This window comes from Acipenser ruthenus, chromosome 3 (assembly GCF_902713425.1).
Source record: "Acipenser ruthenus chromosome 3, fAciRut3.2 maternal haplotype, whole genome shotgun sequence".
Classification (NCBI taxonomy): Eukaryota; Metazoa; Chordata; class Actinopteri; order Acipenseriformes; family Acipenseridae; genus Acipenser; species Acipenser ruthenus.
Genome location: NC_081191.1, coordinates 27978973 through 28006466, shown reverse-complemented (window position 1 = coordinate 28006466; position 27494 = coordinate 27978973). Strand labels below are relative to the sequence as shown.

At 36.0% G+C, this 27494-nt stretch overlaps 1 protein-coding gene across 1 annotated transcript in view; it reads left to right on the top strand.

Annotated features, from left to right (window-relative positions):
* LOC117394467 (dysbindin-like) overlaps window positions 1–27494 on the top strand; it is a 96422-nt gene that overhangs the window by 6841 nt on the left and 62087 nt on the right. Inside the window, exons 4-6 of the mRNA XM_033992798.3 lie at window positions 2126–2186; window positions 7713–7845; window positions 20891–21023. Coding sequence (XP_033848689.1) covers window positions 2126–2186; window positions 7713–7845; window positions 20891–21023 — 327 coding nt within the window. The remainder of the gene's footprint in view (window positions 1–2125; window positions 2187–7712; window positions 7846–20890; window positions 21024–27494) is intronic.

The window sequence follows — 27494 nt, the reverse complement described above, 5'->3', positions numbered from 1 at the left end:
AAATCAGTGAAGTCGAATATCTTGTTAAATAGAATATCTTTGTTAGAGATCTCTAAATGAACAGGAAGCATTTTAAGATATCTTAAATTGAATTTCAGATATCTTTAAATGATTTCAGGCAAGCTGTAGCTGTAGCTTTTAGATCGGCCTCTCGGGCAAGTATTTAAATGATTTAAAGATCTTTAAATATATTTTAGATATCTTAAAATGAATTTGGAGATAACTTTTTTAAATATTTGAATATATTTTTAAATATTTAAAAATATTTAAAGAGATTTAGAAATGATTTAGAGATATATTTAAATATTTAGAGAGATTTCTAAATGATAATAATTTGTTTTGCCATAATCCGGTAATTATTCAGCCCTTTTCTTTTACTGAAATTAAACAACATTGAAAAAGCTTGCACAATCAAACAACGAATAAGCAAAAATAACACATTGTGGCATTTAAACTTCTCAAAAGAATATAATTCAAATTAAATAACTATCTAACAGACTACATGTGATTGCAGCTCAGAAGGACAGCTTTCCTCTGATGACATTCAGACTCAGTTTCCAAACAGGCAGGAACATGTCGATCTGTTTCACGAGCATGCAGGGACATGCAGGTCGGCCTCTCAGGCAGAAAGCAACACTCAGGCATCATGCCCAAGCAGGCAAGAACTTGTAGAGCTGTCTCAGACAGGTAGAAACATTCAGAGTCTGATGTGAAGCAGGCCAAGACATGTAGATATTTTGCTCAGGCAGGTAGCAACATGCACATCAAATCTCAGGCAGGTTGCAAGCAGCGAATCTGACTTTCAGGCAAGCTGTAGCTTTTAGATCGGCCTCTCGGGCAAGTATTAACTTGTACTAATAGATGTGTTTTGACTGCATTATTTGAACTGATCAGTGTCAATAAGGGCAAACCCAAAATAGCCTACATGTCAATTCATAGTTGACAATATGCCCTTTTTAGAAATTATTAATTTAATGCTTGTCAATAACTTTTTTCTGTAGCAGTGTACTTGAAACTTGGCTAGTCAACCTGGTCTAAACATTAGTTCTTTTGGGGGGGGGGGGGAACTAAATGATATTTTGAAGATGTCCTCCATGGATAACACAAATTATTATTATTATTATTATTATTATTATTATTATTATTGTCACACAAGATTGTCTGTGTTTCATGAAAAAGAGCTTCAGGTCTCAGCTCAGTTCTGTTGTTTTTCCGAGAAAAGGATGGATCACACTGAACCGAAATATATCTGTGTACAATAAGTCAGATTGTATTGTAACGCTTGAAATGTTTTTGCTTATGATTGTAAGTCGCCCTGGATAAGGGCGTCTGCTAAGAAATAAATAATAATAATAATAATAATAATTGCTAGCTGCAGAGGCACACTTTCTGTTACTGTTCGTGTTTTCTTCTAGATACTACAATTAACAAAATAATTTTGTATTTAGTATTTGAGCTACTAGTGTGCACTACACTTTTCCTCCTTTTAGAGTTTTCTGAAAAAATAACTGTTATAGGACTACTATATCTAAAGGGCAAACTGAGTTATGAACAGGGCCAACATTAGTTAGCCTTCTACAAAATTGCATGTCCATCATACTTGGTTGTACAAGATTGTACTGACAGCCTTCCTTTAGACAAGATTTTACAATGTGGAATTACAAAAAGAAAATGAAAAAAATATCCCTGTTTTAGTTTGATTTTATGCTGTTTATTTGTTGTACTTCAGTATTGTTTAAGATAAATTGTAATGGATTCATATTCATAACCTGCCAGAACAAAAGGTTGAATAAAAACCGAAAAAGTGAGCAGAAGTCCGGAACAAAAGCTTTCCATTCAAGCTCAAGTCTACGTTTATTTCTAGGTGTGGCAAAGCCTCTGAAGCCATTGCACATTTAACATACTTCATTTATCAGAGCTCAAAACAATACAGCATTTTTGGGTCCCTTAAAATAAACACAGAAATTCAAGCCAATAATACTGTAAATTGCTATTCAAAATCCCTTGGCAAACATGGTCTTCAATAGTATTACACATTTTTATTGTATATTCAGCATTAATAAGTAAGCTCTATCAATTGTGCAGTACTGTTTGTTTCATTGTGATTGCCTCTCTCCTTGTTTAGGTATGAAGATACCTGGGTGACCCTTCACAAGCGAGCCAAGGAGTCTGCAATAGCTGGCGAGGTACCAGTAATTTACTTGATAGTTTGTTGATATTCCTGTTTTGTTGAGTGTGCATTATAAGGTCATTCAAGAATAAAGTCAGAAACACATTCCTGGCTTGCTGATTGGAGTTGGGGGGTGGGGGAATAGCAGAGATATTGATTTTCTCCTCCCCACGGCATCATCCTGCTCAAATAAATTCAAGAATCTTCACAGATTTACTCCGTTATACCAGCCTTACAGCCTCTCCTGTATAAAGCACTGAGCAAATGTCTAGTTTCATTCAATTTGATTTGGCCCCTTTTTTTTTTTTTTAAACTGTGAAACTTATTTTTACATTTTGCTTCTCTTTTAAAAGTCCTCTGACTGATTTTTTTCACAGCAAAGCAAATGTTTTTCAAATGGTTCAGATACCTACTTTTTTACTTTAAAAAGTAACTGGAATAAATACAATATATCGTATCAGAATGATCTTCACTAATGTATTCTTCTTGTTGTTTAGATTCTCTTTGTAGGCTATATTATTTCAGTTTTAGTCCTCACCCCTGGGGCCTCAATAGAGCTCTCCAAAACTAGTGCCCAGCGCACCAGATTGTCACCATTAAAGCCTGCTGCAAACAGCCCGACTCAAGCCGTCCCGACTCATCTCATCTGAGTTTGCACAGATTCTGCAGTCAGTTGTGCTCAGTTTTGGTTTGACGTCACAGTTTTTCCCGACTGGGTGTCGCACACTGCTAAGACTAAATTACTGACCACAACTAGATACCAGTGATTTCTATGTATGCAAATTTAATTAATACTGCACTGTACACATTTTTGTATTAACTTAGCCCAACATAGCGACCCTCATATTATACATGGCATCGTATGCTGATTAGATGGTGGAGACAACCAAAAGAAGCCCTTAGCCTGTTAATTTATCTATTGACCATTTACACCGTGGAAACATTTCAGACAGTGCTTGACTTTTTGCGTAGTTTGTCTACTATACTTTAGCCTGTTGTCAATAAAATCCAAACAGTTGATTTTTATTTGCCTTTGGCGTTTTTTCTCAGTGTGTGGATCTAGGGGCTTTTTGATTTGTGACCTATTGGAGATCGACGCACCGGTCACTTCTGTTTTAGCGCAGTAATAAAATATAGGCTGCCAGTAGTTGATTGATAATAAAAAGGTAAATTGATACCTTTGATTTACCTTTGATTAGTAAACACCTAAAAAAACTATTCCAATGTGAACATTATCTGGTATTTTTTAATTCGGGACACTGAGAGCAATTCAAGACTAATGTATTTTTACCTGTGGAACTAAAGCTGTCAATATTCCGCCATCTTGTATGACAAGTTACATGACAAGCTACGTCACTTAAACCTGCTTCACCCCCCCCCCCCCCCCCCCCCAAGCTAAGAACAAGCGAGAGATCCAGAGAGGCTCACTGCCAATAAAGGGTCAGCGGAAATCCGATTGCAAAAAAAGGAAAGGATTAATGGAGCTCAGATTGCATAGCAACTGAGAATCCTGATCCTGATTTTCAAGGGTGACCAATGGTGAGAGGCTGCAACAGGGGAACAAAATCCTGCGAGCAATATGTTATTAAGAATGCCATAGCGACCTCATTAATTCTTGGATACAACAGTTTCTGACTCATTACAAAGCATAACTTTGCTCAATAGCTTTATTAACCACAGGAATAACTAAAAAGATACATAATAATTTGGTTGTACTTGATTGTAGTTTTACAGTTCTGTACAAAAAGGGTGGACGAGTGATGGCTTTCTGAAGGAGGTATTAATGATGATAATAATTATAAGTTTTACTAATTCAGTTGTTTTAATATGCTTTTATATTAAGTTTTTATACAGTATTGTGTAAGTTTTTAGTTCTTTCATTTCCCATTGGCAAAACCAGCTACGTGCAGTTTTGCATAGCCTAACTCGACTCAGTCACAGGTAGGTGTCTGAGCTAAACGTCAAAAGGCAGGAGGTTAGCAGTGATAGTGTGAGATGGGGGAGGGGAACTGAAAGACAAGATGGATGCGCCCTGCTAGGTACAACGTGGTATTCAACGATAGAGTGGAAACCCCTATCATTGGACAAAAGTAAGATAAATGGGAGTGGAGTCAACAATTGCTTACAAAGGTATAAATGCCAAACATTGTAAAGTTTTGTCAGTCTTTTCATCTCTTTCGAATTGACTCCATGGATATCCGTGCTTTCTAATACAAACATATGTACTGAGCTGTACTGAGGCCTTGTCCAAAGTCTGTTTAAATCTCGTGCTTATATGATTGTATTGCAGGTATACCTTGGACATAAAGTTTTTTAATCAAAAAACATTTCTCAGCTTAATTTTTTTCACTACAGATGGACAAATACGAATCTGATTACAAGGGTATTTAGATGCTGTGTGTCATGCATATCAATATATTCTTTATCTAAAAGTGTCATTATTGGTCAGATTCTGTAATCATTGTTCATTCACAAGGATATTTTGTAACAATCACTACATGAATTCTGTGCAATCTTTCGGACCAGGTTTCACAAAGCGTGTATTTGTAATAAATCTTAACAAGAGAGAACTTTGACAGGGAATAATTATTCAAACAACGACAACATAAAATACATTTTGTTCATTAAAGGTTGACTGTGGCATTTTGGGGGACAAGCAGCCCAATAAGGGTAGTCTGTGATGTTTTTCACAACAAAGTCTGATCAACAAATTTGCTGGTGTTTTTATTATTATTATTGTACAAGCTTTGCAATCTTCTGTAATGTATTTTATCGTTTACTGAACTTTTTGACTATCATAACGATGCGGTGGGAATTCGATTGAGCGCTTTTCTGTTCATTGGCATACATTACTAGTGATTGGATATACAAAAAAATGACAACCCTCGGCAATCACTTTTTTAAAAAAACACTTAATTTTAAGGTTTTTTTGTGTTTATACTGTATATTTGTATAGTTGTTTCTGCTTCGATCATTATTGACCAGTCTTACTGTACTAAGGCTGTAAAGGTTTAAACATTTAAACACTAAAAAAAATAACAAATCCTAGTATTTTTCTAAACATTTAACCAGAAATGTTAACATTTTGAGGATCTTGTATTTTTTTTTTTAAAGTGTAATCCTTTATAGTATTTTGATGCATTGCAAACCACAATAATTGAAAACTATATGTGAAAATGAATGTACAATTTGAAATCATTACAAAATATAAAGATGACTGACTGTAGTAAATGCTGAATCAAGACTAATTTTTAAATTAAATTAAAATGACGGTTTAAACAGTAAACCACTGTGTTACTCAAAAGGTTTGAATGCTTAATCTAGTAAAGGCAGATACAGCTATTAAAAACCTTATTTATTGACAAATGTCAATCATGGTTGAAAAAAACGTTTCTGCTGGAATAGCTATTAAACATACAGTAGTTAATGGGGATATACTATAAGCAGAAACTATATTGGGAGATTTGCATCAGTGAGCTGAATGTCACCAAAATATAAACTGACATCTAGAAAACACTTTGGAGTTTTGCAAACTTTAGAAAAGTGGTATTTCATGTTCACCAGTAACCTGTCATACATAACCTTCAAACATTTTTGTAACATCTTCTGCATAGCTTATGAGTTCTTTATGCAACTACTGGTGTGCTGTTATGGCTAAAATATGCCTTACAGATTAGCTGTTGTTTGATGTTGATCTGTTATGTCAGATGCTAGTTTTATTTTGTTAATTCAGGATAACAGTATCTTTTAGGCCAAGCTCGGCAGTTGCTTCTTGGTACTAGTAGCCTGCCATAGACATACAAAGCCCAGGCTTTAAAGAAGTAAGTGCTAGTTCCATCTTGTGCTTGCATTGCCAGCAATATTAAAAGAAACTTGGAACACAAGAACATAAGAGTATAAGACCATATACAAATGAGAAGAGGCCATTCAGCCCATCTATGCTTGTCTGGTATAGTAGCTGATTGATCTCAAAACTTTGTCAAGTTGGGTCTTAAAAGATCCGTATGATCCTGCCTCAACAACATAAGTACAATAGGTAACGCATTTCATATCCTTACTGCTCTTTGTGTAAAGAAGTGTCTCCTTCCCTTCCCTGTCCTAAGTCTATCTACTTAATTTCCAACTGGTCTGTTGTCCTGCATCCTAGTTCATATTGTATTTTAGTAGTATAGTATTTGCACTTACTGTAAACTACACTGTATTTAAATATTAAGCTTGCATTGTAACCCTTTACTGCCCAGTAACACCTGTAAGACACCTTGGATAAAGGCGTCTGCCGAATAAATACATAAATAATAATGTCCCACCTAATTCTTATTTGTTCTAAGCTAAATAGTTTCATTTCTTTCAGACTATCTTTTTGTAGCTCATTTAAGGCCTGGCATTAGCCTGGCTGCTCTTTGTTGGACTCTTCAGGACCACAGTGTCCCTTTGATACTGTAGAGAGGAGACGAGAATTCAAGTGCATCATAACCTACTTGGATTTGTATATCCAAGCATGCTGTTTGCCTTTTTGATTGCTTCCTCACACTGTGTGGTTGCTGATAGTGATGAATCTATTACAACACCAAGGTCTTCCTCTTGGTGTGCCTGTTCTAGTTCTACCACCAACCCATTTGGTATTTGGATCTAACATTTTTGTGACCGATGTGTAGCAGTTGACATGTGTTGACACTGAATTTCAGTTGCCATGTTTTTGCTCAGCTCTGAATGCAGTCTAAATCTTTTTGGATTTTCTGGCTGGCTGTAAGCGAGTCTGACAATCTCCCCCACCCCCCCCTCCCCCCCCAGCTTTGTTTTGTAAGCAAATTTGACATTGCTAGGAATGTGTCTGTGAAAGGCAACTAGAACTGAGAGCAACTCCAGAACTCGGCTAAATTGATTGCAAACACCATTAACAGTACAAAAGCGTCTGAGTAAAGACAGAAAAAATGTCAGTATGCTATTGATTTTAAATTCTGTTTGAATTGTAATTCATTAACAAAAGGAACAGAAATAAATCGCTTGGCAATTGATCAATTATTAAATATAGTACATGAAAAATGAAATACAAGGTGAAACAAAGAGCAAAAGCATGAGAGAAAGAAAGAGAGCGCGAGTCATGATCAGTCACATGAAAACAGAATACAGAAAATTCAAGAGCTGTTCAGAATACTTTGTCTGTGACACTGCTGAGATTAAATGAACTGGGAAGTGCAAGGGTTACAGATTTCCTGAGAGTAAGGCATGGAGATTGAGAACTTTCTTTAACCTAATGTAGTACCAGATACCATGTTTTTGAAAGGAAAATACATGTTTACTTAACATGCATTTTATTCTGGAACTATATATTAGCTAATGTAAGTGCAAAGCAGATGACATTTTGTTATCTTTTCTCAGCAAAAATCACTTTAATAGTTGTATACTAACCCTGACAAAGCAATACAAGTTTAACCAGTGCTAGCATATTTTACTATAATGGAGAGTTTATCGGATTATAGCCAACTACGATATGGGTAATGACGAGGCGGCTGACATTCTGTATCTGTGCTTGGAATTACAGGCTGTGGATGAGGAAGTGGTGATGCTTTCTGCACACTGGGAGAAGAGGAGGAATGGGCTCTTGGAACTGCAGGAACAGCTCCAGCAAATCCCAGCCTTCCTATTACACCTGGAATCCATCACTTCCAAAATATGTGAGTCTCTGCAATACATGGATATTATAATATTCTATACAGCATACTGTGGTGTTTTTGCTCAGGTGTATCAAAGACGATGCATGTCTACAAAAGATTTAACTCGGGCAGATTCAAGCCTATTTTGTTATGTTTTGGATAATATACAAGAATGTTGCCAGCCCTCTTTAGTATAGGAGACATCACACGGTACCCCAGGGTAGCGTTTTACCCCGATCTCTCTTTCATTTTACCTATAAGAATAACCATCATGGCTGCCACAACTCTTTTCAACAAAAATAGCTTTTTAAGCAGGTGGATTCTCACAGCTAAAGCATAAATGTAATACAACTCACCAGACACATCAAGAAAAAATAGAAAAGCACAACATTTTTGTTATGATTTTATTATCATGCTGCTAATAAAAGCTACAGTAATACAATGGTTATCATGGTATTCATAGCTCTGCTAAATGCAACACAGTTTATTTTAATTTAGCGTGAACTGATTTTGGTCCGATTTACTGTATTTTGATGACAGTTTTGGAGGAAACTGTCAGTGGCACGGAGTATAAGTTTCAATGTCTAAATTAATATTAGAAAAGACAAGCGACTACAGCTGGTTAGCCTACTTACAGATTTTGTTTAGAATTTTCAAAATGTTTTAGGTTATTTATACAAACTCTTGATTGTAATAATAATAATGTGTTACAACAATGGAAGCTTACTTGTGTGAGCCATGTGAACTGTAGACATAAATCTAAAAACATACGCTAGTGTTAATTATTTTTTATGGTTTTGCTGTACTTATTTGTGCCCGTGCCAGAAATACTATAAATAATTTGATAAAGATGCCGGATTGGCACGGGATACTCCAGGGTCCAGGGTTCTGCGTTCAGTCTCACATCCTACTTGTAAGTTCCTGAAATAAACAGGGACTTTATTTACAGCTCTAAACCATGAGGTTTTCAGTGTTTATTTCTTTTGGGGGAAAATACCCATTAAACAGAAAAGACTTCATCTTAATTTCCAATGTCACTCTCCAGAAAATCTCTTCAACTATAAAACTACTCAATATAAGAGGTTGTAGGTAACATTTAATATATGGATAGATAGATTATGTACCCATTCAGAGGGATTTTAATTTCATTGTGTTCATATTTACCCTGTAATAAAGTTTATGAAATGCTGAAATGCTTTTAGTTTAAGTTTCAGTAGAATGTCAGAATATAAAAAAAAGATGTTCTGACAGCATGGATCAACTTGTCTTCTCAGAATGAATATTTTATTCAGAAGGAATGTTTTATTCATAACAAATCACTTCACCGCTTTCTCGACCATCACGTGTTCCAGTTAGTTTTAGGAAGTTTGAAACATCTTCAAACAATACACACGCACATTGTGCAGTTGACTCCACAATTGGAATGTACTTTTTCAATTTTAAAAACGTATCGTTGGAAACCATGCTTTTTTTAAATGAAACAGTAGAACCCAAAGAAGAGGGCTTTATCATCTGGTAAGGCCCGCCTCATGTTGTTAAATGTCCCGAACCATTTACAGTGTACAGTTTTTCTGTTCGGTTTTCTCATGATTTTATGCTACTTTTTGTTGCTAATGAATACAAATTTTTCCTCATTATTCCATGAGTAATGCGGTTTCCTCAGAATTCCTTCACTCCAGGCTTCATCCCAGCGGTGAACGCTTCTTGGGTATTTCCAATTGCCAAATAATAATAAAAAAGCTTCTACTTAAGCCCCTTTCACACTGGCATGCTCTACCCAGGTCAGAACCTACCCGGGTCAGGACCCAGTCAAGCATGTCAGGTACCCGATTTCACACTGCTTTTTGATAAAGCAGGGTTCACCTGGGTGACAGACACAAGAACACAATGCAGGAATCAATGCCCCGGAAGCAGCTTGTTACAGACGCTTCCATCCAAGCTTCTCTGGATTGAACCGTTGGCCCAAATGTTGACTAGAGCAAATGTTTCTTCATCCCTGCTGCAATCTGGCTCTTGCTGTGTCTCAATCAATAAAAACATGGCTAAACAGAATGGTGTTTTAAATTGGGAGAAAATCGGGGGGAAAATTATAATTGGACACACTAAATTGAAAAAAAAAAAAAAAAAGAAGTAGCTTTTAAATTCCTTTTTTTTTTTTACTGTCCACTTCTTTATGGTGTTTACAAGCATGTCTGAGTGGGTCTTATTGCAATTTCTCAAATGTTGTGTTTTAACATCAAAAGTGTATAGCAAAGTGTCTTCATAGAAATACTGTAAGAGCCAGTGCCATCTAGTGGTCATGTGTTTTGGATCTGCAATTTTCCTATTGTTTTGCTGGCAATACACAGCTGAGTACAAGAAGATGGTGGCATTTACTAATATAGAAACACTTTGGTTGATCTAGCCTATGTAACATATGTCTATAGCGGACAACTAGAACCAAAGAGCAGCTTCTGAACACAGGTAAAAGCACCTTAACAAAGACTATGAAACATATAAAAAACGGCATTATTAATGGCAATAAGAACCATGATGTTGTTTTGAAGCTACTTTGTACTTAATTTATTTATTAATTTTGTACTTCTATATTCAGAATCATCCATCCAGTGGTGATGCAACTTGGTTTTAATTAGTAAAATCTTGAGATTATCAGAACCTGCATCTTGCATCATATAAGCTAACTTTGCATGGACATATGCTGTAGACCAGAACACAGGAGAATAGCAGGGGAACTCGGTGTTATTTATAATCTACACACAGAATTTGTACTTGTATAATTTCAGTTTCCATTTAAAGATGTAATGCAGGTTCAGATGTGTGTTGCTTGAATAGAAGCAAGATAGTAAGTATAATGAACTGTGGAATAAATGTTGTGCTTGGCAAATAGACTGAGCTCTTCAGGGAACTTTCCTAAAATAAATGTGTTTGCCTGGGGGGGGATGTTTAGTAGTAATACAAGGGTTCTCACAGTGATGTGCGCTGAATATTGAATGCAGAACAGCAATTAAAAACATTTATAATTGTAAAGTCTAATTTATTTATTTAGAGTCTTTACTGCCCCTTAGTGGTAAAATCAATTTCAACTATAAACAGTACTTTGGCAGTAAAATAATGGACTGGTGGCAATGTTTAAATACAGAACAACGTGCAAGCCTCTTGTCCTCCTTAGGTAATACATTATGTGTAGGGTGTATTATGTAAGAGAACTTGTCTCATGCAGTTTGGGCCAGTTCTGGTAGCTTAAACCATGCAAACTATGAATATAAATTACAAAAATGTAAATCATACTCAGGAACTTCATTTAAACACAATGCTTTTGTTTTTAAATGTTGTTCCGTATGTTTTATGAGTACACCTGTTTTCATAAAAACAGACATGAATATCAAACTTGACAGTTGTGCTGAACTCCGTGAATCCAAACAGTTATATTTTAGTGTACAATGTATCGAACCTGTAGGACTACAGGAAACTCTACACAACCTGGCTTTTCAGAATACAGTACTTGCTTTTCTCCTAGGTCGAATTTCAGCTTCTGATTGTTCCACAAACAAGTCTATAGGAAGGTGGTTTCTGTAAAAAGCTGCTGTTATGTTCGGATGAAGGAGGTTTCAGAACAGAAATGTGAAGCCAAGTGAGAGTGACCGGAGATACAATTAGCATGTGGCGGGCCTGCCAAAATATCACAAACAGGAAGGATATTTTTAGCTAGGTGTATGCAGAAGCTTCTTACTGACTGTTACTTACTGTGGCAGTACTACATTTGTAAGGTTATCATTTGGATTTTTAAATGTTGTAATGCACTGAACTCTGAAATAAAACGGCACAGTAGTTTATTTGGCCATTATAAACATTGCAGAGAAATCATTCAGAGAAGCCTTCATGGACAGGAGTTAATAATAGCCGAAGAAACATTAAGTTAATTGGACTTTTTTTTTAAAAGCAGTTTGCAGTATTACAGTTACTGTTCAATACTGTATGTCAGATCCTATAATTCTGAAATTATTTCAGGTCTGCACACAAATAAGTTAAAGTGAACATGCATCTTAATTCACTATAATCGAACTAACTTTATTATCTTTAGAGTTGAATATTGTAAAGCTTTCACAAACAAAGGATTTATATATTGTCCTGAATATGTAAAGCCATTTAAATTATTACTGCAACAAACATAATCCCATTTGCTCAGATAATATTAGAAAATTGAGATGATAATCACCTTTAACTGACTGTATGAATTTTAAATGTATCATATACATCACCTTGGCTAGTTCACTTTTGGACTGAATTTAGTTGTATCTCAATATTATAGTACATGCGTTTTTTTTTGTTAAAAGTGCACACAGTATAAAGTGCACTCTGTCTTGTCATAGTGCACAGAATCCTACCAAGCCTTTTATCAGATTTGCCCCAGAGGTGGAACAGTCTTGGTAGTAGATCTGTCTCAGAGACAACATGGTTACTTTATCCTGTTATCCTAAAATAGAAATACAGATGTCTCTTTAACAAAATCGTACAACTACATTGTGTACACATTAACATTGCATGTAGAACATACCGTGCTGCTACAAGCTATTCATTTTTAATCATTGTTAATTTTTGTCGGTGAATATAAAACAAAATCACAAACACAAAAATATGTTTCCTTTGATTATCTGTATAGCTTGCTAGTGTAGTAATGACAACAAGCTTCCACTAGGGGGAGAGTAGGTTCACTGTCAATGCTTAGTTTATATTTTTGTTAAAAGAAAAGACTTGTAGTATATAGTTTTATTGTTAAAAAATGTACTGAAGAGTAGCCTTGGGAGGCAATTTCCATCTTGGTGGCCCCTTTTATTTAAGATGGTCCCTGACAGGCGTTTATAGGAGCCACCCACGACTTTATACTTCGTAGTTGTATCTCTCCCCTTTGTTTGTGTTTTGTTTTGGTCCATGCTCCACATTTGTTACAATATATTTGACTTTATCATAAAATGCTGTATGAGATTATGTGGTTTTACATTACCTCAGCTTTTATTAATGCTACCTACAGTATAAACCCTCATCTCATATAATTAGTAGTAATAATAATAATAATAATAATAATAATAATAATAATAATAATAATAATAATAATAATAATAATAAATTAAACTTTGCATGTAGAAATTCCACTTAAATGTAGTTTAAGGATGAAAGTTAGGCCTCCGTTTTTTTCTGCCCACAATACAAATAGGCAAATATGTTGTCCAATGAACTCGCTACTCTGTTGCCTTTTTTTCTGTCATAACATCTGAAGTTAGTTCTGATGTCCTCTGCCCTGGAATTGGTCATTGCTGTCTTGGCATTAACATCAGTCATGAGGCACGCTGCCAGAGCATGACTGAAAGACCGTAAGCGATCCCCTTCTCTCACTTACTGCCTGCCACCTTGGCATGGGTTAGAGCTCCCTGATTCAGACATGGCATTCAGTCATGTTGCTAACCTCTTCTAGTTTTTCCTTGTCTGTCCTGGTATTGTATCTTGGCATTTCGGTATGCTTTCCTGGGACACAAATAAATCCTGGATTTAATCCTATGTAAAATAATAATAATAAAAAAGTTGTCCATGCTGCATTATTTCTCTATTCTAATGCCTGCCTGCTTACTTGGTAATAATCACTTATCGGTGTTCAGTTGTTTGCTGATTTGCTTTCAGTATGTTGACTGAATTGTTTGTTACTTATGCTTTCCATCTTTTTTGAGTAATTGACAGAAGTAGTTTAATATACACATGTTTTCATTAAGCGTCCCAATGAGAAGAGCTTCAACTGCTAGTATCTAATGAACCATTTGAGATGCAGCTTTAATAGGTGAGCAACTGGGGCACACTAGCAGTAACGTTGTAATTAATGTTTCAATATACTAACTCATAAGCCTAAACTGTCCAGAAAGCTATAGACAATACATATATGCAGGCAGCTCAGGCAAGGGCTTAAATCAGAAATGTACATTACAAAAAACACCAGAGGTCTCGGATGAATTGTCACAATGTCAAGCCCTGATTCATATTAGGAAGGTTATCTGTAGATGAAGCGCAGAGTTTTAAGGGCTTTAAGCTCTTTCATGGTTTTTCCAAGATAAAGCTAGCATGGTTTAAAAGGTCCAGGGGATTGCTGGAATGATTTAAAAAGTGGAGAGAATATTTTTAAAATCCCTTTTGTAATCTGGAGTCCATTTTAGGAATACAGTACTGTGTGAATACAAATGGAATGCAACCCCAGAGCTGCTGTGACATCGTGCTTCTTGGTGTGTGCATTGAGCAGTGTGCATGCATGCATACTATATGTGTGCGCATGTGTTTGAGAATGCCTTAGGAGCTTCCGTCAAGCAAAATGTTTGCCCAAAATTGATCTTTTCACCTTGTGGATAAATCATTTTCATCCAAGTTATTAAACTTAGAATGTGATGCTTTGTTTAATGTGTGTCCTTTGTTATTGCCCACTGATTTGCTATTTTGCTGCCTTCCGTTATGCGTTGGCCTATTGTAAATGCCCAATTCATTGCAGAATATTGTTCACCTTTGCTTCAGCAGTTAATATGCTGTTTCAGAAAGGTTAAGGAGCAGTTGCCATGCATGCTAATTAAGGGCACTAACAATATTTACCCACAGAGGGGCAGCATGACCATATCAACTTCAAAATGTCAAGTGTTTTGTTTACTGTTTCTGATATATTCCTGTGGTAACACTTTACTTATGATGGAAACCATTGCTTTATTTAACTCTATAAGATCTACTGAAATCCCTTCAAAAAATAGATCTATCTATCGCACCAGGCTGAACAGTACAGCCTGTACAGGCCCTGTCAATATCTGATCCTAGATACCAGCGGGATCAGTGGCACAGTGGGCTAAATCACCAGCCTTGTATACCTTTAAATTCAAGAGCTCTGCGTTCAAATACAACTCTGGTCAGTGAAATTACTTTGGTATCTGAACCTACAGTAGTGCCCACTGGACATTAGTGTTTGCTTGAGAAAGGACTGAATGGCAGGGGTGTTCAGGATTGAGTTTCACTCACAGAGCTGTGAGGGGGGAACTGTAATGGCACCTGGTGGCAGCAAGTCAGACTGTAGCCTTGAGTGCCATTGTCCTTTACCCTTCCTGAACACCTACATTTAAAATTGGTTTTGTGAAGTAAAGACTGCAAACAGGAGACTTTCTTTTTTTTTTTTTTTTTTTTTTAACCATGATTGCAGGTATTGTATTACATACATGAAGGGTATTTAGGACTGGGATGTCAGAATAAGGTTAACATTATATTTGATAGGGATGATGCATATTTGCGAGCCTTTTTATTATGCATTTTTCGCGTATGAAAAAAAAAAATTTGGCACGAATATCAAATTCCACTAACAATACATACTTCGTATTTTGCAACAGGTCGCCAACATTTTTGGAGCAAAATAGGTTTTATGGGTGTGTTTCGCAAATGTTTATGGCTTTACAGTATTTAAATATTATTTGGGTTTTATTTTAGATTCCAGTTGTGATGCAGTTGATCTGTGCAATACTTTTTTTTTCTTTTTTTTTTTTTTTACATTCTTTGTTGCCCTGAGCTAAATCAGCATGTCAATATGACATTCATATACTGTTTTAGTAGGAACATTTCTATGTTCACAAAGTGGCCAAGCAACATGTAAGCTTCTGATAAGGAGGAGGGGTGCGGCACACTCCACCAGTTCAGAACCACTGTTCTAAATAATGACATAGGGTAAAAGTGACTTTCATAATTCAGTAATTCCCAGATTTGGGTAACACAGTTAGTCCATGTTGACAGAACATTTTACATGTGCTATTCGTTACTTATTCACTGACTTCAATATTTCATTTTTTTATGTGTAAGCCTCATATTGAAATGAGGGAATACTGTATTAATACTGTACCCTCTATCCCTCTGTCGTTTTGCATTTTGGTTTTCATTTTCTACTGTTTGAACTTTTTTTACTGAAATACTAATTAACCTACCACATCACAGTCTACAAGTTGTGATCGATATAATGACCCAAAAACAACCATGGAAGATGATTACAAGGGACACTGTGCTATGTAGTGAGAAACGCAACAGTTGCTTCTGATAGCTTAACACCTCTCGCCTCAAGAATCCGCTAATTGATATCAGCATCTTACCATTGTTACTCTCACAGAAATCATCCATGTGGAGCCTTTGTCCAAGTGCAATCAAGTGTTACTGCTAAACCTCTTGTAAGAAATAGCCATTCAAAGTTTCATCATATTTGGAGGAGCATAATACAGCCTTTAATTGGTCATTCAATTGGGTGGTAGTATTGTGAAACCAAAGCATAGATTATAATACCCTCAGCTAAGCTATTGACAATTGCACGAGCAGTAAAAATGTAAGTGCGACATACACAAATGAATGGACAGGTGGCTCCATTATATTCCTCCCATTATCATAGTCCTTGGTGTCGGGTATTATCCCTCACCAGGGATCTGTCCATCAGATCTTATGGCTGTATGTCACACTCTTATTGTAACATATCTAGAGAATCACTTGTCCATTTGTGAAATGTGCTAGGACCTTCTTTAGCACAAGGCTGTCTGTGTCAGTCCGACTGTACTGTGTGTCACACTTACATTTTATATACTGTATGTCTTGTGAACTGTTTATAGAGTGATGACATACTTTAACACAAGCTATCATGAGAAAGCTGGGGGTATACAGTATGACGACACCTGCCTGTCTCTCTGTATATGAAACCTGAATAAAGTGTACCTTTTCAAGGTACTGTACTCTAAGCCGTGGCAGGGGCTGAATGCCACTGACAACCAGATTATTCTGACTGTTAATCTGTTCAGTTCTGACTGCCTTGGACTCTGGCCTGTAGCCTGTGTGGAATGCTATGCATTGAAAGGACTGCAAGTTTTTAATTTTAATTTTGAATTACTATTTTGTATTGCAGTAATGTAATGAAACAACTCTGAGCCAGTGTTTATAATTTTAATAATAATAATTTTTTTTAAAAAAACTGTTCAAAACTAAAAAATGCAAGGATTTAGATTTCCAGGATATTTTGCATTCTTCTAATTAAGCAGATAGGCATCATCATAGAGGCTCCTTGCAGAGCTAAGAGTTGGCATGTATGCCTGGAAGGTATTCCCTGACAGTATCAGACATGTTAGCACGCTTAGTGAACCAGAGGAATCTCTTCACATAGGCTACATTACTTGCATTGTTACGGTTTACATGCACTATCTGGCCACTTTATTACAACATATAGCTACAGTGGTAGCCATGGCCAGCTATTAAAATGGCAAAATAAAGCACAGTGTTTCTCCACGATAAAATTGAGGTCAATGCGATATGCAGTATAGTTAACCTGTCCTGCATCTTCTGCACGCTAGAGGGCGTTATCTGCCTAGAAACAGGTTTACCACAGATTACTACTGAAATACAATTTTTCACCAGCAGGTGTCAGACGCTGAAGATCCCGTCACAATAGAAGGCCATCTTCTAAAACGAATTACTACACTTTATAATTTGATCAAACATGAAATGAAATTTAACTAAATTCAGTTAATTACAGTACATACATGTGGACCAATGGCCATAAAGGAAAGTGCAATGCTACATTTTCCAAATTCTGATCTTAATCAAAAATATATACAAATAACCTAATAGGCCTATTTCAAACTGTTCATGGCGAACAAGATGTTCAATACTATATACTGTAGCTTAATGCCTTATCGTTCAGATTGTGCATTATTAAGTTCTAACACTCTTGAGTTTTTCCATCTTTTTCCACCTTTGTTGCATGTATTAACAAATACAAAATTAACAGGTCTGTAGAATACTTTGATTCAAAATAGTGAATCATTATAAGTGTGCAAATCCTGTACCAGTAGTATGAATACATATTTATATTAATAAACACGCTGCAAGTCATTTCAGATTCTTACTGGGTTGATCATCTCCTGTATGCTTACAAAAAAGTGTGTTTGTGGGTATTTGTACTTGTAAGCACTTTTTTATACAGCCTGCTACTGTGTATTGATTTGAGTACAGTAACTATAACTCCTCCCGTTTTTAAACGAGCATGAACAATCAATTGTGCCACATGGTGTTCGAAGGTGTCTTGAGGGATGTTAAACCCTTCAGTTTTGCCTTTCTGTCATTAACTGTTTGTCGCCACAGCTGTTGCTCTCATTTCATGTAGACTTCAATTTATTAAGAAACTGGCTGGAACAAGGTCCTGGTTTGGAATGGACTGAAAAAGCCACAAGTCGGTGCTACTGCTATAAAATATATCTAATAAGCAGCCCCACATGTTCTGTCCCTATATTGACCAATTAATGTTTTCCGGTGAAAAAGCAGCTGTTGGATTCTGTTGTCAGGTTTATGTGTCTCCCTGCTGGGAGTTAGGACAGTGATTAGACCGAGCACTCGACGGGTTAACGCCTCTGTTCTGATCAGGGGCTGTGTGGAGTGTTGTCTTGTCAGTTTTTTGGATTGCTGTCAGTGATCACTGGGTACACTGCAGGGATTGTCTTCCTCTGGCACCAACGCTAGATCAGATTGGGCTGGGAGCAGGCTTCTCTTCCTGTACCCCTGCCGTACCAGGCTCTGGGATCCATCCTAACAGCTGCCTTTCTTTTTAAAAATGAGCAAAAACACAGCAAGCGGAAGTGATTTTGTCTCAAGCAGTCGTTGTTGTCCTCCCTCGACTTGCTTAATATGCATAGCGCTGAAAGTAATAAACAATGCAGCATTCTGAATTGTATTTAGGGTTAAAATGAAAGACATTGAAAAAAACCTACATCCATTGTATTTTAGTAACCAGTGATTTGTTTGTACTACAGTCAAACCTGCTTTATATCACTCCTTATTGTCACTCTCCGCTTATTACCAGCACTTTGAAATGTCCTGGTCAGAATATAATGCAAGTCAATGGGGAAAGGCTCCTGATACTGTCTCTGGTTATTATCTCACTCGGTTTAATATTAGTGAGGTTTAGCAGCCATTCACTGTGGTTTCCACCCCACTTAATATCAATAAAAGCATATGATTTAGAAGGTTTCCATTTTAAGTTGCTGTACAGTGTTGAAATAGTATTAGATATAAGGTACAATACAGCATACATAACACTACAATGTATATGTTTGCAGCTTTCTTATTACATTACAATGTGTCTTACATGCTCAAAGTAGCAGTCTGTACCGAATGAAAAAATACATTTTATTACCACTATTGTAATCAATACAATACCTAGTACTATATTTTCAGCTCCACAGCAAAACAGGGTTATTTGTTGTCTCATCACTTCTATGTATTAATGCATATGTGTGCAGTCCCTTTAAAGCAATATTAAAGGAGTTGACTGTGTTGTATATGTATTATTTTGATAGAGTAATTAAAGTTATGGATGAACTATCCACAATTCCAAAAGATCCACTCTATATGACACAATATGTTATTTTATATGTAAGGTAACACTGTACTTGGTCATTTCTTATTTTTGGTGTCTGACCCTTGTACATTTAACCCTATGATGCTCAGCCAGTACCAAACTCAATTAAATAATTTGAAGGTTATTGAGGGAAAAAAAAGCTGTCAATCTTTGTTTAAGATAAAAGGTTTTTAGAAAAAGTTTTTTAGCCAAGTCCAGTTTCATTGAAAATATACAGCAGTGTTATGTTTGCTAATGCTATGTTCTAGATTTAGTTGCTCTAACCAATGTTTTAAAATTCATTTCTTACCTTCTATCAATACTAGAAATAATATCACTGCTCCCTCCCCCTTTTCTTCAGGTGAATATCTGGATTTTTGCTTGCATTCTATATTTCAGTTTGCAATGCAGACATGTAGGTGTAAAAGTTGCTGCTGTTTCCTGGTACCAAATCACTTCTTGTTCTGTAGTTCCAATGGTCAAGCTCCAATCAGGCCAATTGACATACCAATTGACATAGGAAAGATATTCTATTACAAATGGGGCTCAGACAGAATGCTATCAAGTACCAGTACAGCTTATTACTGTCTTGATCAATTGAATTTGAACAGAAAGGTTTTTATTTTGTTTTGCTATTGGATAAATTTGCCAATATGTTACAAGCACCATAACCTAATTTTTATGATTTATGGAACTGAGCTGAAAACTATTTTATACTTTCTGAAAAATGACCCCATTTTAAATGCTGATTTTTAAAAGCCTTTTAGGAGGATTTTTGTAGAGATGCTGTAATGTGACTATTGATTTTGTAAGCAAGGTATTTTATAAACAAGACAAAAAAGCTTTGGCTTTGCTAGTGGAACATTACCTACTGCAAACTCATCACTGAAACTTTCCTTAAATTCAAGGAAACTAGTACATTTTTTTTGTATGTATTTTCAACCTCTTCTCATAAAGCAGATACTCCATATTACCCACATTTATTCATGAACTGTTCTAGAAATAAACCAGAGCACCATTTCGCTATCATTTCCCTTATACAGTAGAAGTTTACCATGAGAAAAGCATGGGAAAACTGCACAATTACAGTGCAAATGTACTGTGATAAACCTTTTAGCTAGTTTAAGTATAGTTTATAGGTTTTACTTCCCGGGCAGAACTATTGTTAAGCAACATTCTCCATTTCACATATAAACCCATGATGACCTCATCACTTTGTTTTTGTCCTTCGATTTGCTGGTAGAGTATGTGCATACAGTATGCACATTTTTAATGAATTGATGGTGTATAACATGCAGTGCATACATTTACTGTGCTTTATACTGTAATTACACATTTTCAAATATGTTCCTTACCTTTTGATCCCTAGTTTTGACCTTTTTGACAATTGTTAGTACCCTAGTTTGTAAAAAGCTTTTATTTAGTATAATTCACTATTTATAATAGTAAAAATATGTTTTTTTCAAATACAAACAACACTTGATTTTACTTCTTCAGTCGTGTAACCCTTTGATTCCTAAGTATTGTTTTTAAAAATCTAATCGGGGTCTTTTCAAGAGGGCTTTGTTGTTTGGGGACTGTGCAGTGGCAGAGGTTTTGACAGTGAGATGGCTGAAGCTGTTTACACTGTGCTTTGTCTCGCAGCCCACCTGGCGGCGGACTTTGAGGAGCTGGAGGGCCACTTGATGCACCTTGAAGACCTGTGTGGACAGTGTGAGATGCAGCGCTATAAGCAGTTTCAGATGCAGCAGGTGGAAAATTACAAGAAGAAAAAAAGGTTTGATTGATGTTTTTACACATAATTGGGCCTATTTTGAAGCAACCAGAAAAGCTTTTTTTTTTTTTTTTTTTTTTTTTTTTTAAGAAAGGAATAAATAATTTGAACTGTCTAAAACTAGAAAGAAACATGACAGCTGCTGCTTCCAACTAAGTTGTTTACTGCTAGTTTTATACTGTTAATATTGTTATATTCCTTTTTGGCCACTAACAACTCGTAAGAATTAATTCAGTGACAACCTTAATTATGTACACAAAAAAAAAAAAATGGAGAGAATGACTTTAATAGCCCAAAATGCATTGCTGCCAGTGCATTGTTTTGGTGAAAACAGGTGTATTTTCTCCAGCGTTTAAGTTTTCTGTGATTTTTGCACACATCTGCACACCAGATCCATTATCTTACCACTGTCTTGAGGGTTGAGACAGTTGCATAGTGACCCACTATCATGCCCCTTGTGGAGACACTGAGATCATTCTGCGTTTCTATCACAGTTACTGAATAGTTGCACACAACACTCACACAGCTTATGTAGGCCTTGTGGATCGCATGCCATGCCGTATGACCAAATACATTTGCATACATTGCAGGCTTTTTCAAATTGTACTCTAATTCTCCTAGTCTTTGGCCAGTCAGTATAGAAATGGTAAGTTCTAAATTACTTTGTACCCAACATTGGCTTTTAATGAGTTTTTAATATAAGCAATTGGTAATTCCTTGTTTGTAGTATAATACTCCACATGTGAACCAACTGAGATCTTCTCTAATCTTCTTTTCTGTATATTTAGCATTTGGCATACAAATTAAATAAAAATTTAATTCATGATTCTCATCTCACTTAAATAGTGCCTAGCATTTACAGTTGATAGCCTCATATTAACAGAAAATTAAGATGGAGTTTTTTGGTTACACTGAATCAATTTGAATCTCAAAAGAATATAAGGGAAACAGCAGCCGAAATAAAAAACAATGATTAACCTTGGAATACGTACAGCAGAAAAGCCTCAGACATTGCATTGTGTGGTAGAGAAGTGATTAACACCTTGAAAGGTAAATGGTTAATGTATTTAGGATACAAATATAGCATTAACCTTAAACCAATCATTAGTATTGGCCTTGAGAAGAATTAATAGGAAAACTAAACCAGTATGAAACGTAGCCCTCATTGTCAGACTTTGTTGTGCTCCAGCTATTTTTCAGCAGCATGTTTTGGAATTGATAAAGCAAGTTTCACAGCCAGGAGGTTAATCTCTCTAATCCCTTTATTGACAAAGTAGTTGGCTTTCACAATCTTTGCTGACCTCATATAAAGGATTGCCATTTTATTTATTAATTGGAGCTGCTATTTAAACATGTAGCAGTGCATAGCTCTCTGCAGAAAACTTCGACAGAAATACAAATTTTCAAAAAAAGAGAGATGGGCCTTGGGGATGAACACAGGAAGTCAGCACTCCTCCAAAATACCATTCCAACATTTGAATACTTTGAAGAAGACTTCTAGTCCAAACGTTTGTCATTGAATTTAAGTTTCCTTTAGTATTTCTAAATTTGTCATAGAGGTGCTAGAGCACTAACCACGTCGGACCTTGATTTAATGTGTGCAATGTCTTGTGGGCTAATGTTATCATCACTGTGTATATGTGGTTTGATTTGCCTTCAGAATGTATTTCCCTGTTAACCTATTCATATTGCTCTGTTATCCTCTGTTATGTCTCGTATAGACATATATTTGTAACTTTTTCTATAGAACATCTCATCCATGTGATTTAAATTATTGGCACCCCATAGCACAATCTCTTGATTCGTGATGTAGGTGATGGTTACTTGGGCTGTGTTCAGCTATCTAAATGTTTGCAAACATTCCTTGACATTGGTTCTTGTGTGGCCTGTGGACACAAGCTAACAGACTGGAGTGTGTACAAAATACATCTGGACATTTGGCTCATGTTTTTGTATAGGGCTGTAAATCTACGTTTAATTGACTACACGTTTAAACCCATTGTTAATCCGGTCGTTTAACTGTTTAAACGGCCATAAATTTAATGTTTCACTCATTTCATATTTTTAATTTTACTTCCAATATTTTAAGTCATATTTTAACCTCGGTTTGTTATTCAAAGCGCGTACCATATAGATCCACTTAAAAACAAACAATGGTAAACATAAAAGCATAAAGGAGGACCGTAAATTAGCAGTAAAATGTAATCTGTTTTAGGGAACACAGCTGGTTATGCACAGATACGTCCCCATATCTCAAGATCAAACAGACTGTGAAATCAAATCAAATGAAATTTTCCATAGGAGTGGTAGCTTGTTTCTTGATTTTCAAATTTCCTGGTGTCAAGGAATAATGGAAGTCACATATCATGTGCTGCATTAATTAGGCTAGGAATAAGGAATTATTAGTGTCGGCTTTGACCACTGGTTTCTAAAATAAATGCTGAATATATATAAGGGGTTTCATTGATTTGGGATGTTATTTTAGAACACTGATACAACTGTGCTGTAGCTGTGGCAAATATATGAAAGTATCAGTATAAAGGCATTCTGAATAACAAAGACACATGTTATTTCCATAGCTTGCTACTGCTTGCAGATTCCATTATTCCATTCCATTCCAAGATCATTCTTTACCCCTCTAAAGACATCCCTTTCCTTTTCCTACATGGATCCATATTAATAGGACCGTTCGATTTTTGTACATTAGGCATCAAGTTTTGATAATGGTAGTATGCCAGTATTTGAATAAGAATAGGAATTCATATATTATACACACAATAGGGGTTTTAATCGATTAATGGTGAATCAGTGAACCACACATTTAAAAAAATAAGTGATAGATTAATCTTGTATACCTGAGTGCCGTACAGTACTGATTCATTAAGTTTACTTGGAGGTTAATAACAGTTGGAATACTGCAGGCAAACTTTTAATGCCTAATATGGGATGACAGATATTATTACTGGGATACTATTAAGAAATGTACTCGCAATCATGTTTTTTGTTTGAAATTGTCCATGGACTTTTGCATATGCTTCTCTGCACAGAGAACACATGTTATCTGCTGTACAGATATAAAAATTAGGGGAAACAATGTTTTGTAAGAGAGTAAAGGCTGCTGGCATACAGTATAGATTTCCTAGAAGGTTTAGGAATTCCTCTGTAATTGTTATCTCTTCTGAGTCATGAGGCCCATTAAAGTTCCGTCGTTCTTTTAGTTTCATGTACTGTATTGCCCCATTCACATGTATCCAAGTATTTCCACTATACTGTTGGCTTCCTATGACTGAAGAAAAGTTGAAATGCAACACTTGACTTAAATATTCAGTTCCCCTTGTAAAGGTTTACTGTGGTATACCGTTATAAAACAATAGCAAAATGTACAGTAGCATAATAGAAAGTAGCATAGTAAAGAACGATGAGCATGGAGAGCATTGTAAGAGCTGTTGTTACCCATGGTAGAGCAAGGAAAATGTGTGGCATGAACATGAGAAAAGCATTGTAAAATACAAGCTTGACCACGTGAAAATATTACGTTTTTCGATATTCATTTTCTGATACAGAAAAATCAACTTTCTTGCGCCAAGATGATGCGATAAACTTTCAAGATTTGTTTTTCTCGCATGGTTTTTTTAAACCACACTTGGGTAGACCACATTAATGGAACTGTTTTTTTTTTTTTTTTATTACTCGTTCAAAGACCACAGGTGTGATGAATCGACAAACCAAAATTGCGCCCTACTGACCCAGCACAAAACTGGGGAAAAAAAAAAGTATAATAAAGAAAGAAATGTTAAGGGCTAACCTGAAACAAGAGGCCTGTCAGCAACTGAGAGAACCATACATACATGTGTGTAAATATAAATAAGCAAGCAACTTTCCTTTTCCTTTAAGTCTTCAATTTTACTGGAATAGAAAAGACACGCATACTCTTTTTTTTTATCATGTATAGGCACACCTCCACACAGACGCATGCATCTATTAGTGTAGTTATATGGTGTCATGGATCAAACTTCCAACCCACCTCATCTAAAAGTACTGTAAAACCCCTGTAATTTGTGTGCCATTAATTTAAGCTATATTTGCTATGCCTGCTTAATCACAAATTTAAATGGCTGGCAATTGTGAAACCTGCAAAGAGACCCCTAAAGTCAAATATTGCACAGGTAAGGTATCAAAAGTGTAAAGTTCATTCAGTTAAATACTACAGTGCTTGCTTTGGTAATTCTTGGTGTGTTCTTGGGCACTGTGTGGTCCTCTTTAGTGCTTAGCTGTTTTCCCTGCCCAGTGTGATCTCATACCTTGCTGCTACATCTTTCGTTTAGGTTGTTTTTTGGAACAGTTTAACCACATTTAGTGGATGTTACAAGTGAAAATGTAAGGTGATGATGAAAAGTATATGTGGCTGCTACACTAATGCTAAATACCAAATGTACAGTATGAATTAACAACCACAAATAAAATAAATTCATAAATAAATAAAAACACATGTCTTATTTGATTTATGTCAAATTATGTCATGCTTTTGTGTCTTTCCGACTTGACTACAGTTTTGCAAAGCTTGATTCACTGGGCTTCCGGGTCACGCCATAAATTGCCTGCAGCTTATACAGAATGCAGCTGCTAGGCTTCTCAGCAGAACGAAAAAAAGAGACCATATAACACCTGTGCTGGCTTCACTGCACTGGCTCCCAGTGAAGTTTACAGTTGATTTTAAAATGTTACTTCTGACTTATAAAGCACTTAAAGGCATGGCACCAGATTATATAAAGGAGCTTCTAGTCCTATATGTCTTGTGATTTAAGATCAGCTGATGCAGGCCTTCTGTGCCCCCTACAAGTGCACACAAAAAGGAAGGGAGAGAGCTTTTAGTCACTCTGCTCCCAGGTTGTGGAATGCACTGCCACCTTACATCAGAAGTGCAACATCAGTTGATAACTTCGTCAGAATTGAAAACTTACTTTTTTAGATTCGTCTTTTTAAACTGAATTTTAAACTGTGTTTTTCTTTAATCTCTTTTACAAATTATATTTTGATTTCTTCTGTTTTTTATATTGGCTTTTTTAAACAGAATTCTAAATTCTGTCTTTCTTTAATTTCTATAGACATGAATTGTATATTGAGTTCTGTTTTGTCCTATACAGTGCTTTGATATACTTTTTGTATGAAAAGCTATATAAAGTATTGAATGATTGATTAATTGATCGATTGATATTAGTAGAGCCATATTTGCCAATATCGCATTAGTTAAACACTGTCTACCCAGACTGTGTTAGACAGTCTCATATATGTTTTGCCAACATATTTAACTTAAAGAAAAATACCAGCAAGAAACTTTATATTAAAAAAACGCTATTAACACCTGGCTTATTGAATGCTACCAACTTGACAGTATGCAACCTTTAATACCAAAACAATGTAAAATGGACCTTCGTAATGTTACATACACTATGATACCCACCAGAATGACTTATTTCTTCATTTTAACCCAGTTGTTGTGTTTTAATAGTCAGCTACAAAATGCTACAGGCATATCCCAGTATTTTTCATGTGCAGCCAAGCAAAAAAAAAAAAAGTGTTCAGTTGTTGTTTTGGCACAGACAGGAGGAAGCTGGAAAATCTTTCTGAAGTGACCTTCTACAGTTATTTTTTCTTTGCATATTTAATACTGTAGCAGGACACAACCACATGTTCATTCATCTTCCCTGGTCACTAAAATGCAGTGGCATGCCGTGACAAAATGGACTGGGGTAGCAGAGTCGTCGCATCCCCCACTGACCCCCTCCTTTTTTAAGTGGCAGCTACCTTTAAGCCACAGATACCTTTCATAATTTGAATTCTGAAAGTGCCGAGTATATCCTTTCCCTTCCTGTGTCAGCGCGAGGATCTGTATATCCCCTTTTTTAACAATCTCCAATTTTTCAGTGATAGTTCTCCTTGAAAAAGGATTCATAACCAAATCGACTATGATGTCTCAGTTTTCTCACTTTTTTTTATTTTAGTGTAAAATAAAATTCGAAATAATTAGATGTTGTAAAGGTATTTGTATTTATCAATGTATATTTAAAAGCAATATTATGCAAAATCCAGCTATCCTCCTAACTGCAGTGCTAACCAAGGAATATTCATGTTTTGGGGTTACTCACTAATGATTGGTCTGCTATCAGAGCGTTGACTTTCCCATTGGTTGCTAAAGCAGGGCCTTCAAGTGAGGCAGAGAATACCCTGGGAGATTTATGGCCTGCCTCTGCTCACTCCTGATTGGTCATCTGTCTAAAAAAGAGGACATTCTTCGACTCGCCTATTGGTTAAACTCACTCAAGCCCTTCAACTGAAACAGAGAATACCCTCAACTGTTTTTTTTTCTAGCGTCTGGTCGTTGTTTTAGACCAGGGGTGGGCAAAGTTTTAGGACTGAGGGCCACGTCAGGGTATGGAAATTGTATGGCGGGCCATATAAATGTATACTTAACAA